The 18,561-nt window shown below is 41.8% G+C and overlaps 1 protein-coding gene across 1 annotated transcript; it reads left to right on the forward strand.

Moving 5' to 3' along the window:
* The first annotated feature begins 1,876 nt into the window (after positions 1–1,876).
* On the forward strand, positions 1,877–16,411 carry LOC149300043 (ankyrin repeat and SOCS box protein 7-like). Its single transcript, XM_089485756.1, has 3 exons — positions 1,877–2,087; positions 4,732–5,337; positions 16,272–16,411. Exons 1-3 carry the CDS (start codon positions 1,877–1,879, stop codon positions 16,409–16,411), a joined length of 957 nt encoding a protein of 318 aa, XP_089341882.1.
* The last annotated feature ends 2,150 nt before the right edge of the window (positions 16,412–18,561 follow it).

Consider the following 18,561-nt stretch of genomic DNA (forward strand, 5'->3'; position numbering starts at 1 on the left):
TAATATGTCATAAATGGGATTTATTCATAGAATTTATGTTGGTCTAAGGGTTTTGTTGGCAGTAGAGTTGGTGGTTCCATATCACAGAAGTAATTATTAATTATGAGGAGCTGCTTCCAGTGGGCATCTCCTACAAGAAGGACTGAGCTGTCCACCTATAACGTAAATGGGCCAAAAACAGTTAGGGCTAATTTTTCAAGGTCCTTTCTTTTCTCGGGCAATGAAAGTTTCTCTGCACATTCAGTTCGGCCGAAAATCAGGGGTATTTTAAACCCGCAAAAGCTCCACCATTTTTTGGAAGTTCACCTTAGGGCAAAATGAGGACACTTTTGGTGACAGTCTCTCCCCTGGTTGGAGAGGACGTCGCCGAACACGCCGCCATTTTGGTGGAAGTTTGCGTCAGGTTATGGCCGCAGAGATGCGGATGAAGAGAGAAGACGAGAAAGTGGTCAGCAGAGAAGGTAGGGAAATATTTAGAGAGCGTGAGAGAGAGAATGAACGAGGAAGTGAATGAAAGGGCCCGTGAGTTTCGGATGGAAATTCTGTGCGTTTGCTCCGTTTTTTTTCTTGGAGGGAGCCTGGCTTGTTTTTGTACCTTTGTACGAATTGCTGAATTTTCCAAAATTAGTTAAGTTGCTATTCATACGAATCCGAACACACAAGTCTAATGTATAGTCTAATCGGTTATAACCGTGCATTATACAGGACCGACACAGGTCTGTTTGCAGCAGAAACTCGCTGTAGTTGAATCTTCATAATGTATCATAAAACTGGTTAGTTGAAACCACCGTTATCCTGCCAACCTCAGCTTAACAAACAGTTCAAAAGTGGCATTGTGATACTCTGCGCTTTGACTTAACATCATAACGTTCGAGGGGAGCAGTTGAAACAAAGCAACTGTTTTGCGGTAATATCATTGCTTGGTGATTTTTGGGGAGTTAATATAGTTGATGATAACCCTGAAGGATGTGTGTGTGTGTGTATGTAGGGAACGATTTAAGGATGAGCTGTCAGGGACCTTACATTGTCCCTTTAATATGCATTATGGGACCGCTTACCTTGCATGTTCGTGGTCTCTTAAGACCCCCTGCAACGTTCTACAAACCAACACTGAAGCTGACTGGCAGAGAGTATATTACGTGTCAGAGAACAGCCTGGGGGTTGCATATGTGGGGGTATTCTGCAGAATCTCCCTTGTGTTCGCAAGGAGGACACTATGTAAAGTTATAGGACATTGCTGGGATAATATACATTTAAAGTGGATATGATAGCTGGAGTACACCCTTAACAAAATGTTAATAACTGCTAATATCACCGATATACATATTTTTTTTAAATTATTTTATGAGGTGAACCACATTCATAGTGCTTCATTCAGAAAAAATGGATCACTTTTTAGTTCCAAAGCAGATAATGAATGCAATAAAAAAGCTTTTTTAATACCTTTTTAATTAGTGTAGAATGCAAAAAAGAGATGTTCAAAATATTTCATAGCATATATCTTAACCCCCAGTTCATCTGCTAAAAGGTTAACACTATGTATAGGTAAGATACCTACATTCTGTATAAATGTCAGTTTTATTTCTTGCTAGCAGACAGAAATATTTATAGCCCATTGTGTGTGCAAATCATATACAGGACATACGTGATTTGTGATGAATTTGTCACCCGTCGGTGTTCCGGCTTGCATATTTAGTATATTGTATGACATTAGTCAGCAGTTTAGTAGTGGCAGCCCTATAAAGTTTTTTTTCATGTTCAAAAATCTGCTTTCTGCGTCAGTGTTCTTTTGTTAGTTTTTGGTCTGTGTTTTTACACGTGTGTATGTGTTCTGTGCTTGCTGCCAGGTCCTGGCCACATGAGTGGGTTCTGGAAGATGTTCCACCATCACTGCCGCAGGAATCCTGAGCTACAGGAGGAGCTGCGGATTCAGGCTGCGGTGGCTGCGGGCGATGTGCACACCGTACGCACCATGCTGGAGCAGGGCTACTCTCCCAACGGCCGAGACGCTAACGGATGGACTCTACTTCACTTTTCCGCAGCTCGGGGGAAAGAGAGATGCGTGCGGGTCTTCCTTGAACATGGAGGTAGGTCGGGAGACCACGACATATGCCAGGGTCATGAATTTTGGTTTCTTAGTCTGGTCAATAATCCCTTTTTGATAAAAAAATATTCTCATACGATTATAGATTTATTTTTGAACATCTGTAACTGTTTTTATTATACCTAAATAGATAGGTAGAAGCTAGTTCCCCAAATACTCTTTTCAAAATAAAAAATTCATATCTTGGCTGCTACGGTTAAATGCTCCACATTGAAGGCATGTGATCAGGGACTAATATTTGGAATTTCTAAAGCATTATAATAGGTATGGAAATTTATATAAAACTATTTCAATTGTTATGAGTTTTTTTCTGTTCTATGAAAATATGATACTGATTTGTACCAGAAGGTGGCGGCATGCCCCACACTGTAGCCAACATGCGCGCGATATCTGTAATCCAGTGGTACATTATGTAATGACTAATGCTCTTTTTAGGGTCTCAGTGGCTGTAATATAATGCTTGGATTAAAATACTGTATTGCCTGCAGTTAATACATGGCCCTGGTTTCAGTTCTTGGACATTAGTCTGGCATGCACTTACACGATCAGAGAGCAAATAGTGCTGATATTGCTAGGAATCCCCCCCTTATAAGCATTTCTCATGTAAAGTTGAACTGTGCCATTGCCGTTAAGCATGATAGGAGTTGACATGTAACGGTTACCAGAAGACATGTGGAGCACGCGTTGTATAAACTGTGCATTCAGTCCAAAGCAGATCACCAAAAGAGGGGTGGAACTATTTACGTGGAGTATTAAAAGAAATTTTTCTTTGTGAAAGTCAAACCATAACTCCCCTCTCTTAGTGTGGCCTGTTTACTGTTCAACAAATATATATATATATATATATATATATATATATATATATATATATATATATATATAGTAAACTAATAAATCTATTTGCTTTTTATTATTTTAAAACTAAACTTGTTAACGTTTAATTGGTATTTCTAATGCTGATTACACAAATGGCTTTTGTAATGCCGTCTGCCTACGAATTCCAGTCCCTGTGCTTTTTGCTAGATCCCTTGGTCTGCGTGAATCTAAGGTGTGCATAAGAGAATAGGTTCTCGATTCAGCAAACTTAACACTACGGCAGACATAAAATATAAGGAGGAATAACGCTTCAGATCCTGAAAAAAAGAAATCTAAGAATTCTTTCCCCATGGCATAAATGATGGGTTTTATTACATAAGCACTGCTTATTTTGATTTATAACAAGTCCATTGCAACAAACAGGCAGACTTTAACGTAATGTTAATATGACAAAATAGTAATCGAGCTCAAATAGAAGACTTTCCTACCGGGAAGTGACAAGGAAAATAAATTCTCCGGGAAGAATTCCCTGTTTCTGCATACAACTGAAACATTTTTACTCTGTTACTAGGACATATACTCCGTCCCTGAATTATACATAGAGATGTAAAATTTCCAGAAACTTTAAAGCAGGAAAAACTGATATTTTTTTTCCGGAAAAAAATTTGTGGAATAGCTTTGCAAATTTGAAATTACTTTGTTACACTGGGAACATGGAATGCAGTGTATATAAAAGTATCGTGCTTGGATTAAAAGTACAGCTTATTTAGTAAATAATAAACTAAAGTTACTTTTTAAAACTTTTTAATTTTTGTTGCAAATGGAACAACAAGCTCTGCGATTTTATATATATATATATATATATATATATATATATATATATATATATATATATATATATATTAGTAACCCCTCTTCCCTTAAATGCAACAAAATAAATGAAGAAATCATCAACACAAAAATACAAAAGATCTCCTCTGACCCACCCCATAAATTGGACGGGGAGAGCGATCACAATCACCCAATCAGATTGCACCTTAGCACCGATTGCAAATGAAAAAGTGGAGTAATTTCATGTAATATAGTTTGAATGCCATGTTGATAACATATTATTTATCATTGTAAAAGGAGATATTCTGCACTTTTGTGACATTTTTTGTCAATTTTTCTTTCCCAAAATGGTTTTGGAAAAAACCTGTTTTCCCCCCCAGACTTTCCCTCTCTACTTATGCATTCTGTTTTTTCCGCTCACCGAGGCTTCATTCAAGGCACGATGTATTTATTCAGCTATCATTTAAATAAACTCCAGGGGTCGATCTCCTTTAACGTGAACAAAGCGTGCAGAGAAAAGCTTAAATAATGTTACCGAGAATCCTTATACTCTTCGTGCCAGACCCCAGGAAATCCGCCGACCAGCAGATGTTCCGACACATGCTTTCTCTTAAGAGAAAACGGATCCAAGTGAAAGGGAATGTGTGGTCATGGATGGACATGTACCGTGTAAACACCTTTTTACATACATGTGCTGGTTTATGATGTTGTACCTCGGTAGGCAGACTCATTTGGCACAGTTTCTAATAGACCCCTTAGCAGCAGAGACATTTCAGCAACCCTGATGAGCTTAATATAACTATATACCGACACACCAAACCTTGCCAAATGCAATATATTTCCGTTGGTTTGGTTGGATGTGACCTTGTGTGGGGTGAGAGTTGGTAATGGTTGGTTGGTAGTATTGATCTGTGTATGTTCAGCAGAGATCCATTGTGCAGACTATATCAACATTTTTTGTGCGTTTGATTCTTTCCCAGCGGACCCCACAGTAAGGGACTTGATCGGGGGCTTCACAGCATTGCATTATGCCGCCATGCACGGGAGGGCACGAATTGCACGCCTCATGCTGGAGTCTGAGTACCGCAGTGATGTCATCAATGCTAAGAGCAATGACGGATGGACGCCGTTGCATGTGGCTGCCCACTATGGCAGGGACTCTTTTGTTAGGCTGCTTCTGGAGTTCAAGGCAGAGGTTGACCCCTTAAGTGACAAGGGAACAACTCCTCTCCAGCTTGCCATCATCCGAGAAAGATCCAGCTGTGTCAAGATCCTTCTGGACCACAACGCCAATATTGATGTCCAAAACGGGTTCCTACTCCGCTATGCTGTGATTAGGAGCAACCATTCATACTGCCGCATGTTTTTGCAGAGGGGGGCTGACACAAATTTAGGGCGGCTGGAGGACGGGCAGACCCCCCTTCACCTGTCCGCCCTGCGTGATGATGTCCTCTGCGCACGCATGTTGTACAATTATGGGGCAGACACGAACACTAGGAACTATGAAGGTCAGACCCCACTGGCCGTGTCGTTAAGCATATCCGGAGCTAGCCGGCCCTGTTTGGATTTCCTCCAGGAAGCAGGAAGTAAGTGATGCTACGTATTCTGCATGCTTAATGCTATTCATTGTTACCGCATTCAAATACAAAACATTAGACATAAAGGTATTGTTCCCAAGTTACCCCATATATATGGCAGATAATTAAGAAACACTTTCCTGTGAGAAAATAATAGTCTTCTGCTGACCGAGGTGGGAGCAGACAGGTGAGGCTGTGTATACGTCAATTTGGGATATAATGCAAAGTGTTTCTGTAGTAATGTTTAAAGGGGCACCCAGCTATCATGTGCACTTTAATGCCCCTGATAGAGGCATGTCCCTTTAACATTATTAATATTCTCCTGTTTCTCCAAACGCATGCAGGGAATTCGGCAGGATCCATGCATTTGCTTCTTCTCTCCCTCCAGCTCTTGAAGGAGATACATTTGGCTATACTCCATGCCAGCCTCCATGCACAGAAAGTGCTCTTATTGATATTATTGGAGCACATTTTATGCCACTGATTGACTGCTTCAAGCAGCCAAAAGTGGTGTGAAAATGGGACTATGAAAGGGGGGGGGGGGAGTGTATTGCAGGTTAGCTTCTCCTAACAGGAAGTACTTACATTTTTATTCCCATATAGGTTGATGAAAATATTTTAACACACTTAAAGTATGGGACACTAGACTGTGCTTTGAAATATACATTTTTTCTTATACCACAGAGAAGTCAATGTCAGCTCTTTTATCCAATTGTCTTGTTTCTTCTCTTTGCTGACTGTGGTTAATATGTTACAATCGCACTTTGTCCACTAGAGGGCATCGTATACTCTGTCAGATAAAGCTCCTTCCCGACCTGAAACCAATGCTTCCTATTGGTCAGAACGTACTTTCTGTAGTATGATTTTAGTATTAATTCAAACAATGGCATCCAGGCAGATACGAACCATAAGACTGATTTATAGCCGCCATGTGTATTGTCCTTCGCCTCTCACAGCTCGGCTTATTCACTAAAGGGAGAGCTCTGTTTCACCTCCATGACTTTACTATACATTATGAACATCCAGTCCCAGTGAGCTTCTGCTGCGGGAAGAGCCTGTCTGGCCCTGTATAATATAAAGTTCATTCAAGGAGACTTCAATGTCTCCCCAACTATTGAATTGTGTATTATACAGGGCCATAGCAGCCCTTCACACTGGAGAAACTTGCTGATGTTGCCTTTTTATAATAAATAACGAAGGATGAGGATTAAAACCACAACTCTACTGTCAACTTTCCCTTTAGTGCATAAACGCAATGTCTTTATAATTGCCGTTTGCTGCTCTCTGTGCCGTCGTTGCCAGTCTGCGTTTCCTCTGTAAAAACATTATCACTAGAAGTCTGGGCATATCTTTCAAAATGATGAAGTCACTGCATCCAGCGCTGGATAAGCGCCAGGTAGCCATGTCACCTAACATACATTTCCGGCAAGCACTTATTCGGCTGTCTTATACAGATCTCTATAGAGGCTCTGTAATTCGGCAGATACGTCTGGATGAACAATACCCAAGCTTTTTGGGAATTTTGTTAATATTTAATATTTATTTGAGCGGGGTTTGGGTGTGGCAGTCGGTGCGGCTCTTAACTTAGTGCCGTGGGATGAGTGGCATCGCTCTCCTTGTTCCTGCCTCTCCTGGCAGGGTAAAGATGAAACCATCCTAGTGCTAAATTTGCCAGGTTTATGAAAGCCATTAAGTGAAGCACGTCGCGTAACGTGCTGCACGCCAAAACTGTTCAAAAGGAAGGAACCCTTTTGAATTAAACCTTCATAAATTCCCTTTAATGAGAGTATATAAATCTTTCCCGAAGAATTGGCAAGGCTAGCGCCCTTTCAGTCAAGAAGATCGAGTGCTGACCGATGAAATTAGATTCCTTTGAAGAACAGTGGAGGCAAGTTTAAAAAGAATCTCATTAAGAATCCTCTAGATGATAAACATCTTGGAGAAGATTACTAAATGAGATTGGCATAAAATAATGAGCTCATTCCCCCCTGGGATGGGCGGTTCCCTCTTCTCGGTCTCGGCTGGGGCTGGGGGGTCGGAGATTCCCTCTTACCTTTCTGGCGAGGGTCTGAGGCCTTTAGATCAGCTTTCCTTTCACTCCCCTCCCTCTTTTCTGGATGCGTTCCGCTATGCACAATTACGCAACTTTGTGCGGTCGTTCCCCTGGAGACACGAGCTGTCGCGAGCACTTATGGTATTTGAAGACTTATGTGTTGCTGCGGCGCTTCCGCCGCACGGCATCTCGCGGCTTTATGGCCTACTACTTGAGGCTCTCAACCCGGTGCCCCCCGCGTTTATGGGGCGGTGGGAATCCGAGCTGCAGATTACTCTTACGCTGGAACAATGGGCTAAGATCTGCACCTTCACCCATTGCTGTTCCCGGAGTTCTAACAACCAGGAAATGTTGTACAAACTACTCGCCCTGTGGTACCGACGTACCGATGTGACGCCTCCCCAGGCTCTCTCCTGCATCTGTGGTGGCAGTGTCCTCGGATAGTTCCTTTCTGGAAATCTATACACGCCCAGTTGCAAACCCTCACAGATCGCGTGTTCCCGTTCACGCCGGAGTTCTGTCTTCTCCTTCATACCCCCCTCTCGGAGCGTTGGTTCCGCAGGTCTATTACGCGCCACCTCCTCACAGCTGCTACGGCGCTCATCCCGCTGCACTGGGGTGATCCTACCCCGCCTACATTTAAGGAGTGGGTACTCCGCGTTGAGCAAACTAGGATTCTAGAGGAATTGCATTTGCTTGCCACGGGTGCGGAGGGGAGATATCAGAAGACTTGGTTTCACTGGCTGGAGTTTGTCGCTGGCCCCCTTATTCGCCCGATGTTGAATTAGTTCCACTGGGCTGTGTTCGGTGGGGGCGGCCAGGTGGGGTTGTGTAGAGGCTTCCCCCCCCCCCCCCCCTTTTTTTTTTTTTTTTTTTTTTTTTCCTCTCTCGCTCTCTCTCCCTTCCCTTCTTCCCCATACCTCTTGCCCTCCCTGTGCTTCCTCCCCTTATTCGCCCGTCTCAGTGCGTCTCCTTTAGTTTTGGGGCTGCTTGTATGCGAGCTCCTCTAGCCTACATTTATGCACCACCACAGTGCCTTCTATGATAATTGCCGGCCCTTCTATGAGGTGTTACTATATGTACTGTATTGCCTCTTGTTGTGGGGCTCTTTTACGTCCACAGGTGCCCTGCCTTCTTACTCCATGACATGGGCCCTGATTTTGGGCTTCTAGGTGCAGTGGAACTCGGCTGGAATCATTTAGCTCACTAAGGTTTGGAGGGGGCACCTTCTATGTTCAAACGGGTCTGTTACTGTCTTTGTATTGACTACTTGCTAACGCCTGTTTCAGATTGAATTGCACGGCAACAGGTACGGCCCTGTAGCTTTCTAACTATGGTGCTCATAATAGCTGCGCCCCTACATATGTACAGCTCTGTGGATATAGTTATAACACATTATGGCCAATATGTGTACTGTGACCTTTTCAATTGGCATCCCATTTCGGGTGCACGGTAGTCTCTTCCGTGGAGACCATGTGTGCACTTAATTCAAGCAAGATTGTTATATCACCTGTCTCTTGTACATTGTGCTAGGTTACTCCGGGTCTCCCGTTGCAGTACTCGTTTTCTGCATGGACGTACTCTACGGGCCGCTCTATGCTGTTATGTCCATTACACCTCAATGCCTTTTGCTGTCTGGCTCGTTCTACGCGTCTCCGAGCTATTATCTTACATCATGCCTCTCATATATATTGTAATGTCTCACTGTGGACCTTTACATGCGATATTCGCTTTCTGTTTTACCCTCGTCCCCTTTTTTTCCCTTCTGTACCCTGTCTTTTATTGAAAATTTCAAAATAAAGAAATTTTGATTTACCCAAAAAAATAATGAGCTCAATGTTTGGTAATCTCAAAATAAAGATCACAGTTTCTATGCGGTCAGCAAAAGTTTTCTGTTGCTACAAGGACAAGAGGCTCTTTCCTTAGATTTAATATCACCTGCTTGCTAAAATATATTTGGGTACAGAATACAGTTTTTGTTTTTGTTTTTTCCTCTTGCACCTTAACCCCTTAATGACAGCCCGTACATGTACGGGCTCAAAATGCATTTTCAATGGGTTTAGGGACCGCCCATTGTCCTTAAGGGGTTAAACCCATTTTTCACTGCTGTTTAATTAAACTTAATAAAATGCTTTGGCTCTTTGTTAGCTAAATAAGCAGCATTTTATTTTTGTAGTTGTGGTACATTAGGTGGCATCCAGTGTTGATAATCGTGATAGTTATTGAAGTTTATAATGTGTGTGTGTGTGTGTGTGTAAACAAATAAATAAATAATAAAAAAAAAATATATATATCTCTCCGTCCGGATACTGAACATACGAACGTGGCAGCAGCAAAACGTATACAAAGACACACAACACTTCGTGTTCGTCTTCGTTTACTAATCTCCCTGGTCCCTTCCCCATCTAGCCTACCTTATCTATGCAGCATCGCAGGGGTTAACGGGAGCAGAAATCCGTAGGTTCGCCGTCAGGTGTTAAAGGGCCGTGCGAACGACTCTTGGTCGCCTGCAGGGGCCTCCTCTGGCATCAACCAGTTCGCCGTCAGGAGTTAAAGGGGCATGCAAGTGTCCCTAACAGGCCCCTGCAGGCGACCAATAGACTCACTCGCACGGTCCTTTAACTCCTGACGGCGCAACTTGGCCTGGGGAAGACCATGGTCTTCCCGCTCCAAGAGTTAAAGGTCCATACAAACGACTCTATTGGTCGTTCGTACGGACATTTAACCCTTGGAGCCAAGTTGTGCCACCAGGATTTTTAAAGTCTGTACGAGTGACTTTATTGGTCACCGACGGGGGCTTGTCTCCCATCAACCAATGACAGTGGAGCTTCCTGCTAGCGACCAAGAGTCGCTCGTATAGACCTTTAACTCTTGGAGCGGGAATCGGTCTCCCCAGGCCAAGTTCCGCGTCAGGAGTTAAAGGGCCATAAGAACGACTCTATTGGTAGACTACTGCCAGCGACCAAGTGAGTCGTTCTTATGGCTCTTAAACTCCTGAAGGCGAACCTATGGATTTCCGCTCCCGTTAACCCCTGCAATGCTGCGTAGATAACGGGAGTCAAAATCCGTAGGTTCCCCGTCAGGAGTTAAAGGGATGTGCAAGCGACTCTATTGGTCGCCTGCAGGGGCCTCTTCTGGCATCAACTAATTGGTTGATGGAAGCATGATCTCCCCACTCCGAGACTTAAAGGTCCATACAAGCGACTCTATTGTTCGTTCATATGGACCTTAAACTCTTGGAGCTGGGAGACAAGTGGTCTCTCTCGGCCGAGTTGCGGCACCAGGATTTTAAGTCTGTACAAGCGACTCTATTGGTCGCCAGCAGGGGGCTCGTCTGTAATCAACTAATGAAGTACAGGTGCACTTCATTGGTTGATGGCAGAGGAGGCCCTTGCCGGCAACCAATAGAGTTGCTCGTACGGATATTTAAAATCCTGGCGTCAAAGCTGCTGTGTAGTGCGTACCACCAATTACATGGCAGCAACCCAATGCATTTAGGCATGTACGTGTGGTGAAAACAACTTGTTGAAATTCTAACCGAACATCAGAGCCGGGAAGAAAGGGGATTTAAGTGACTTTGAACATGGCATGGTTGTTGGTACCAGACGGTCCAAAAAAGAGAAAATATCCAGTGAGAAAATATGCCACGAAGAATGAAGGCAAAAGTCCAACCCGGTACTAGCAAGGTGTAGCTAATAAAGTGGTCAGTGGGTCTGATTATGTGTGTGTATGTATGTAATGCTATGGTAACACATTTATTGGTCAATATGAGTTGGAACAAAATGCTGTGAAATACCAGTGGATCGTTATTATGATTGTTGTGAAATACCAGTGCCAGCTGTGACGGTGCTAAAGCATATTAGCCATTCTCTGCGTGTTAAATATGCTTTCTCGTGAAATGATCATAATTCATCGATACAATACAGAATGCTTAGGTCACAGCCGCAAAGTTCATTATATTATCATCGTTCTATGCGTTGCAGATATCATCTGTATCTTTTACGACCACATGTCCTGGAAAAAAGCAGTTGATCCAGATGTTTTGCCTCTTTCCAGCTGTGGAAAGAGTGTTTATTTACTAACCCCAGGATGAACAGGTTCTGAAATCATAAGCATGTTTTGTGGCTATGCCCTCTGCTACCTTCAGTTTGTTAAAGGGTTAATATCTTGACAAAGCCAGATAATATCGAAAATATTATCATGTGCCGCACACACGAAATGCAGGACCCCATTACTGCAAACAGTATTAAATCTCAACGTGTGCATTCCTTTCCAAAACCTGCCCTTTGATGTAATATACTGGTGGTGGAGACGACGACATCAGAGGTTTAAGGAGCCTTGTGCCGAACACTCTTCTGGCAGATGATGCAGCTCAACCATGGTTTGCTTTCAGAATGGTTATTGACTGCATGAAGAGCTGTCCGTTTACTGACTCAACAGGGCGGTGATCTGCTTCTAAACGTGCTGCAGCCCGGACACAGACAGCAGGTTTCCGTAACGTAATCTGCGGCACTTTAGGACAGAACTTGCTGAAACATAATGACTTTCCAAATCGACCGCCATAGTAACAATGGGTTTATTGCTTTCTTCAGATATGTTGGTTTTGCATTTCCTATTAAAAGAACTCGATGGACTTTATTTCTTCTGCTCTGGTCTCTTAGACTCTGTTGGTGAACATATTTTTACCAACATCCAGACTGCAGAGAATTAACAGGCGCTGCCTGGGTGCACTAAAGCAATGTTATGGGATTCCAGTTTATTGCAGGATCCATGAACAGAACCGGTGATACATAACATGCATTTATAAGAGGTCACCCCTATTATTAGATTGTATGTTTGTTTGAGAAGGGCCCTCCTCACCTTTTTTGTTTCTGTAAATCCAAATTTTTGTGCTATTAACTGCTTATTATATCTAGGGCTGCAACTAATGATTGTTTTCGTAAACAATTAGTTGGCCAATTTGTTTTTATTTTTTCCGATTAATCGGATATAAAATAAGCATTTTTTTCCATTTATTTAAAATTAATTTTAACAAGAGGACCGCGGGGTGTAATTATGGGAACTGGGGACCAGATCAGAACGAAGGGTTAAAGTTGATTTAATTTGCATACCAGAGGGTGGGAGGGGGAGTTAATGATGAGATGAGGGAGAGAGAAAGGTGGAATGGAGGGAGTTAATACACACCTCACAGCAGTCTGGCATGTCTTCTCCATTCAGCTTCTTTCTAGCATCTGTCTGAAGTAAGTTAAACTTTAACTTTAAAACAATAGTGCGTGCTGTACCCAGACCAACTAATGAAACGACCTATAATCAATAATGATTTCTTTTCATTATCGATTATTATCGCTTTAGTGCATTGCTTGTTTCAACCCTAATTATATCCCTTTTACATTGACCTATGCCATCTCCTTTAGAACCACGTGAGAAACTGCGGATGCTTCAGATTATGAAGCAGTAGCTGGACTGAGCGTAATCATGAACCTGTCCATTACAGGGTGTGAAGCTGCTTAGTTTTTGAAACTTAATATTAAAAGGAAAACAATTAGGAAGAAATAAAAATTTTTCAGTATTCTTCATTAGGTGCGCCTTATATCCTTGTGACGGAGCGTCTCTGCCCCGGACCATCTTTCATGGTACCAACTGTTGTGTTGGGACTCTAGATGGAAGTACAGATTTCAGGCATCATGGAGTGCACTTGCTTTGTATCTCGCAGCCCTGACCACCAAAATTATACTTGGAAACCACCCCTTATTATCATCTATTTTTTCCATTTATAGGGGATATTTTTCAAGTTGAACATTCCCCCCCTCAAACTCCTAGTTTTGGGGTTCTTTTCACAAATTTAAACTGTTTGGGACTATAACTTCAAAACGTCATGAAACTACATCATTAGAGAAGACAACCCAGGGTATTTTATTTGGGCCAATTTGACACTTTTTTTCAGTAGCCCTATTACCACCAATCTCTTGCAAAGTTGGAGTAAGGCATGTAAAGGCTGACAACATTGGCTTAGAATGTCCTGGTTTTTGTGAATGCTCTTATTTATATTCAGTAGATGCCATTATGGGGTTCTTGATTTCACATGTCTCATTCTGTGGATTACTTCATAAATTAAGAAATGGCTCGACTTCCCTATCTATTATCAAGGATGATGATGATTACCCATGCATTATACAGGGCCTACGCTCACTGGAGTAGGCTCTTTTTATTGTATTGTGAAATCAGGGGCATGAAACGACTCTAATGTAGGCTTCATGGAGGCACCCTAATGGCATATGACTTGAGTTTTAGCAAGTCCCCCAAGGGACTTCGAGGAAACGGTGTTAAGCATCTTCCTGATTGTGCCAACCTATTTTTCGAGGGGGAAATGGACTCCCACCCCGAGCAGCTCTGTCACGCAACGTTATCATGAAATTTTATTGCCAGAATAAGTTCACTATCCATCGTAGAAACAGCTTGACGGCACCTGTAATGCAGGCCATTTTCTTATTGTTCTGCTCCTTAACTGCCTGCATATTTCTGTGGCTGAGAAATGGTATTGGGCTGAGCTCATACGTGTTACTGAAAACTGCTCATAAATTCTTGTAATGTTCATGGTCTGGTAGTCATGGAAAGAAATGCCAATCCGCCTGGAAGTCAATATGTTGCTGTTTTGTATTGTATTAGTCCCAGACGCGCACACTGGGTGTGATTTTACTCCTTCCTAATCTTGTTAGTGTCATAGAATGTTTTTGGCAGAGGCACAGAGCGAATTGAATCAAAAACACATCCTCCTTTTGAAGGATTTATATTATAATGAAGAAAACTGTAAGAATTTTGTTGGAATTGGTGCTCGTGTATGGTTTTTTTTCTCCCCCCCCCCCCCCAGTTGTAACTGAGACCTGGAGCAACGCAAGTAATAATACCCTTGATATTTTGTCCTCTTGCGAGAAGGAAAAGCTGGCAGGTCTTCCCACCCCTGCAGTGTTGTTGGGCTTTTCATTTTTGTTCAAGTAAGGCTTGTTTACAAGTCATAAGAAGAAACCCATACGATGCTGGTTGATGAGGGCAATGCAAGATGCTGGAGGGATGCATATTTAACAGATGTAATAATACTGGGAGGGAGGCAGATTCTGGGAATCGTAGTGAAATAACTTTTTATACAATGTGTGGTTTTTTGTTGTTGGTTTTTTTTTGTTTTTTTTTCTCCATCTCAAATCAGGCTCCCAGTTGGTAGGTTACAGACCAATAATGGAATTCAGAAACTGGACGTCAAGCAATGTCCTAAACAAAGCTGGGCAATTATCTATACAGTTCTTAAAAAGAACTTTGGGACAGAGGAACATTTCCTACCTGTTCCTGCAGCCCACTGGCCCTTACCACATAGATTGGGACAATCGTAGTAATATGGCCAGTGTCCCTCCCAACAACGAGAGTCAGCGTAATTTATTATACTCCCTACTCCAAGCCAGTACCACTATAGCAATAATCTGTATGTCACCATAATCTCCTCGTTTTGTTCTTAGGTGTAGCTCTTGCTTTGCTCAGTATATGTTTGGAATTAATGACTCTTCGGGCTCTCCGGCAGAGATCGCACTGAACTGGGTGTTACCAGCGACCTTTCGCCTGTAACCTTCTTTGTTGTTTTCATTTTCATTCATATCCATCCAAGAATGAGTAATTGTTTCTGACACAGCTTCTGATAAACCCCACACTGTTAATAGTTCTGGCTTTGGAAGTTACTGGTTGTAATAACATGAAAAAAAAAAGTAAACCTGGAAGCTATTGTTCCTGGAGAACACTTCAAGGTGATTCTCAAGGGAGCTTGTAAGGCACATGGTCTGAGTTGGTCAGGAGAGCACACGGTGCTTTCAGAATTCCAGAGGGGTAGGAAACATAAACCTCGGTAAATATACCATGAAGGTGTCCATTTATTTAAAAAAAAATAAATAAAAATATACCATTGGCCATGCTTTGCAGCTCAGTTTTCCGGATTGCGTGTGTAGCACAAGCACACCTAGAAGTCTTGTTGTAAGTGTGTGCGGTTTTTTTTTGTTTTGTTTTGTTTTTGTATAGCAGGTATGGCTTTATTGCACAGTTCTGCCGCTTGAATATTTCATTTTTATTTAACTGTATGTTTATAAGGTCCGGGTTTTTGGGACTGAAACATCGATAGACTTTTTTGTTGCTTGTGTGGTTCTCTCATTGCTTGCATGCCATTAGACCTTTATATCATATAATAATTTTAATAACCATTCCAGATCTCTGTGTGAATATGTTTCAGGGTGCTTATTTACGCATTGGAAGATAAAATACCCTCGTTTATAGCTACGTGTTAATGAAAGAAGATATATTGTCATTTAATGGAGGACATTTTATTTTGTATGGGGAGAAGATTACCTATGCGCTAAAATTATGTTTCTTTAGCCTGTCTTGCCATTTAAATATGTGAACAGGTCAATATTTCGCTATGCATGGCTGGGATAGCCCATTGTGAAGATAATTGGACTAATTCACAGATGCACTGATCCTTTAAGTGTGGTTTCTGTGGAAAACATTTTTATTAATAGCTTTTTTTACAGAGCAAATAAATGCACAAAGGTGATATGGCAGTTCAGTAACCATATCATATGTCCAGTAACAGAAGGGATGATCCAATTCAATGGCAACGTTGCATATCCAAAAAAAAATTTGAGTAATCTAAATCTCGTCGTCCATATACTTTTCTTATGTTCTTATGTATTGATCCTCAAAGCTTCCATGCTGTAGATGGATAAGGTGCATCATTTGTCAAGCTGATATAAATGGCGCCGGCGCAGGGTTGGAATTTTTAATTTTTGTTGTTGGGTGGCTTAATTTACACCATCATTACACCATTTTGACATTGCTAACATTCTTTTTCCCTGTCTAGGACAGCCACGGTTTCTTCAGGATTTATGCCGGATTAAAATACGTCACTGTATAGGAATGCAGAAACTCAAGCTACTGGATCAGCTCCCGATTGCAAGAGTCATGAAAGACTACTTAAAACACAAATACGACGATGTCTGAGTGTTTTCCACAGCAGCAGAGAACTTCTAGTGAGCCGTAGGTGTGATATTCCAGGAGTGGGGAAGGCCGTTGTCTTGCACAAGTGTATCCTATGCAACGTCTGACACAATATGGAGTCAGAAGGCAGATATACACGTTTTATTTGACTTTTTCTTTCCCTATTTTCTATTGCTCACTAGAAATTTTTGGTTCAGGTTCGGAGGTCCATTGCTTTCAAAGTAAATAAACAGCTTTCACCTTTTGGTGGGTATTATCATGATTTAATATTTATTAAGATCCCCAATCTTCCAAGAACCTTGCACAGATAGAATGAAGAAACCACCATGGTGGCCAGGTTCTCTCCATCGTAAAATATAGGTTTTATAAAATATCTCTATACAAAGAAATACCTTAAGCTACAAAGCGCCCATGAGTTTCTAAACAATTAACTTATGGTGCCTTTGAGGGATAGATTTTCTGCCCACTAAACACTGTTTAACCTATTATTTTCAGAAAAGATGCTACAGAACAAAGATTTTTTGGAACCAAAATGACTTGGTTGCATTATAATTTCTTCTCTTCCCATGCGCAGTTTTTCTGATGTTTTCCCAAAACATTTTAAGCAGCGTAATTTTGCTGCTTAAACAGTTTTACTTTTTCCTTCTCAACTCTGTGACTGGTTTTCTTTTCAAGTGTATGGTGCTATGGTGTCTAATTTATATACATAAATAATAAAAAGTCACATTTTGAAAAACTGGCTTCTTGAATTTATTACAGTGAAGACAGAAGGATTATGGGAATTCCCAGAACAGTTTGCTATCCAAGAAATATCACATGTACTTCCCAATGTCAGAGGAGGTCAGACCTTATCAGTAGAGGGCTCCTTCCAACATTGCTAATTCCGTCTCTGTTTGCCGTAACTGGTTCTGAAATGGCAGTCCAATAAAGTCTTCCCTAGCGTATTTGTGTCTCCGTACCCCCATTGTCCCTTTCACTAGACTCCATGGAGTCCATTGCGACTGCAACCCCTTTGGCTGAAGATGGCAGACCCTCCTGAAATGTGCATTTCTTCAACAGCTGAAGGGCTGCAAGCTATCTAGTGTTTAGAGCAGGGGTGTCCAACCTGCGGCCCTCCAGCTGCTGCAGCACTACATCTCCAGCTAAGGGGCTGGCTGAGGAGTATGAGAGATGTAGTCCTGAAGCAGCTGGAGGGCCGCAGGTTGGACACCCCTGGTTTAGAGCATACATAATCTTCAATAGAGATTGTACCAGAAACTGTCCATTCAGTCTCATTATTATCAAAAACCTCTTCATTGTAGTCCTTTTATGCAAGACAAAAGTGCATGTTATGAATAACCAAGTTTTATAAAACATTCTTCAGGACACTCCCAAAACATGTAAGAAAGAAGAAAAAAAAATATGTTCCCTTTGTCTGTGTTATGGTTTTTCCCAATATTGTCCTCAAAATCACAGGTGTTAATTAGAGAAACCTACAGAAAGGAGTCCACATTTCCAGTTTGAAGTCTTTAGGTCTACCTGCAGTTTAGATTTCTACTCAAAAAATGCACAGATTGCTGCTTAAAGGTACAGTTTTCCCCATTTATTTTTTTTGCTTCACTATCTCTCAGCTGATTGGGTTCTGTACATATACATATGTATAGATTGTTGTGTTCCCAATGCATTCTTCTATACTAACTGGAAATTAGACTTGGGCATGGCAAGCAAAAATCATTTTCTCCATGTTCGTGTAGTTTTCTGACCGTGCTTTTAGATGAAATTTAGGCCTTTTTTGATTCAGAAAAGACATTTGGGGGTTCCCAAAGGGGGGATACCTATTTTGCTCTGTAGGACCACCAGCAGCACTGCACCAATACAAACACATTCAGCAGCATTTGGACCATTTTGACGAATTTCCCCAAGATTCAAAAAAATTTACAGCGTAAGAAAGGAGAGAGGAGCAGCAGCAGCAGGAGGTAGGCACTTGCAGATCGAGACATCCAGCCACTTGGTGCAGGACTGGATACCCCAATATCCAAAAGAGAAAAAAAAATCATCCCAAAGCGTGAGGAAGGTGACAGAGCAGCGGCAGTAGTAAGGCACTGAGCCTAGGTAGGCACTGGCAGACAAACATCCAGCTATTTGATATAGGGTTGAATTTACCCAATATTTGA

The sequence above is a fragment of the Sceloporus occidentalis genome, unplaced genomic scaffold (genome assembly GCF_023333645.1).
Source record: "Sceloporus occidentalis isolate IW3139 unplaced genomic scaffold, rSceOcc1.0.p SCAF_26, whole genome shotgun sequence".
NCBI lineage: Eukaryota > Metazoa > Chordata > Lepidosauria > Squamata > Phrynosomatidae > Sceloporus > Sceloporus occidentalis.

Coding starts and splice junctions, on each gene's coding strand:
- LOC149300043 (XM_089485756.1), top strand. CDS start 1,877: ATGTTCCACCATCACTGCCGCAGGAATCCTGAGCTACAGGAGGAGCTG. Junction 2,088..4,731: donor GGTCTTCCTTGAACATGGAG/GTAGGTCGGGAG, acceptor ATTCTTTCCCAG/CGGACCCCACAGTAAGGGAC. Junction 5,338..16,271: donor TTTCCTCCAGGAAGCAGGAA/GTAAGTGATGCT, acceptor TTCCCTGTCTAG/GACAGCCACGGTTTCTTCAG.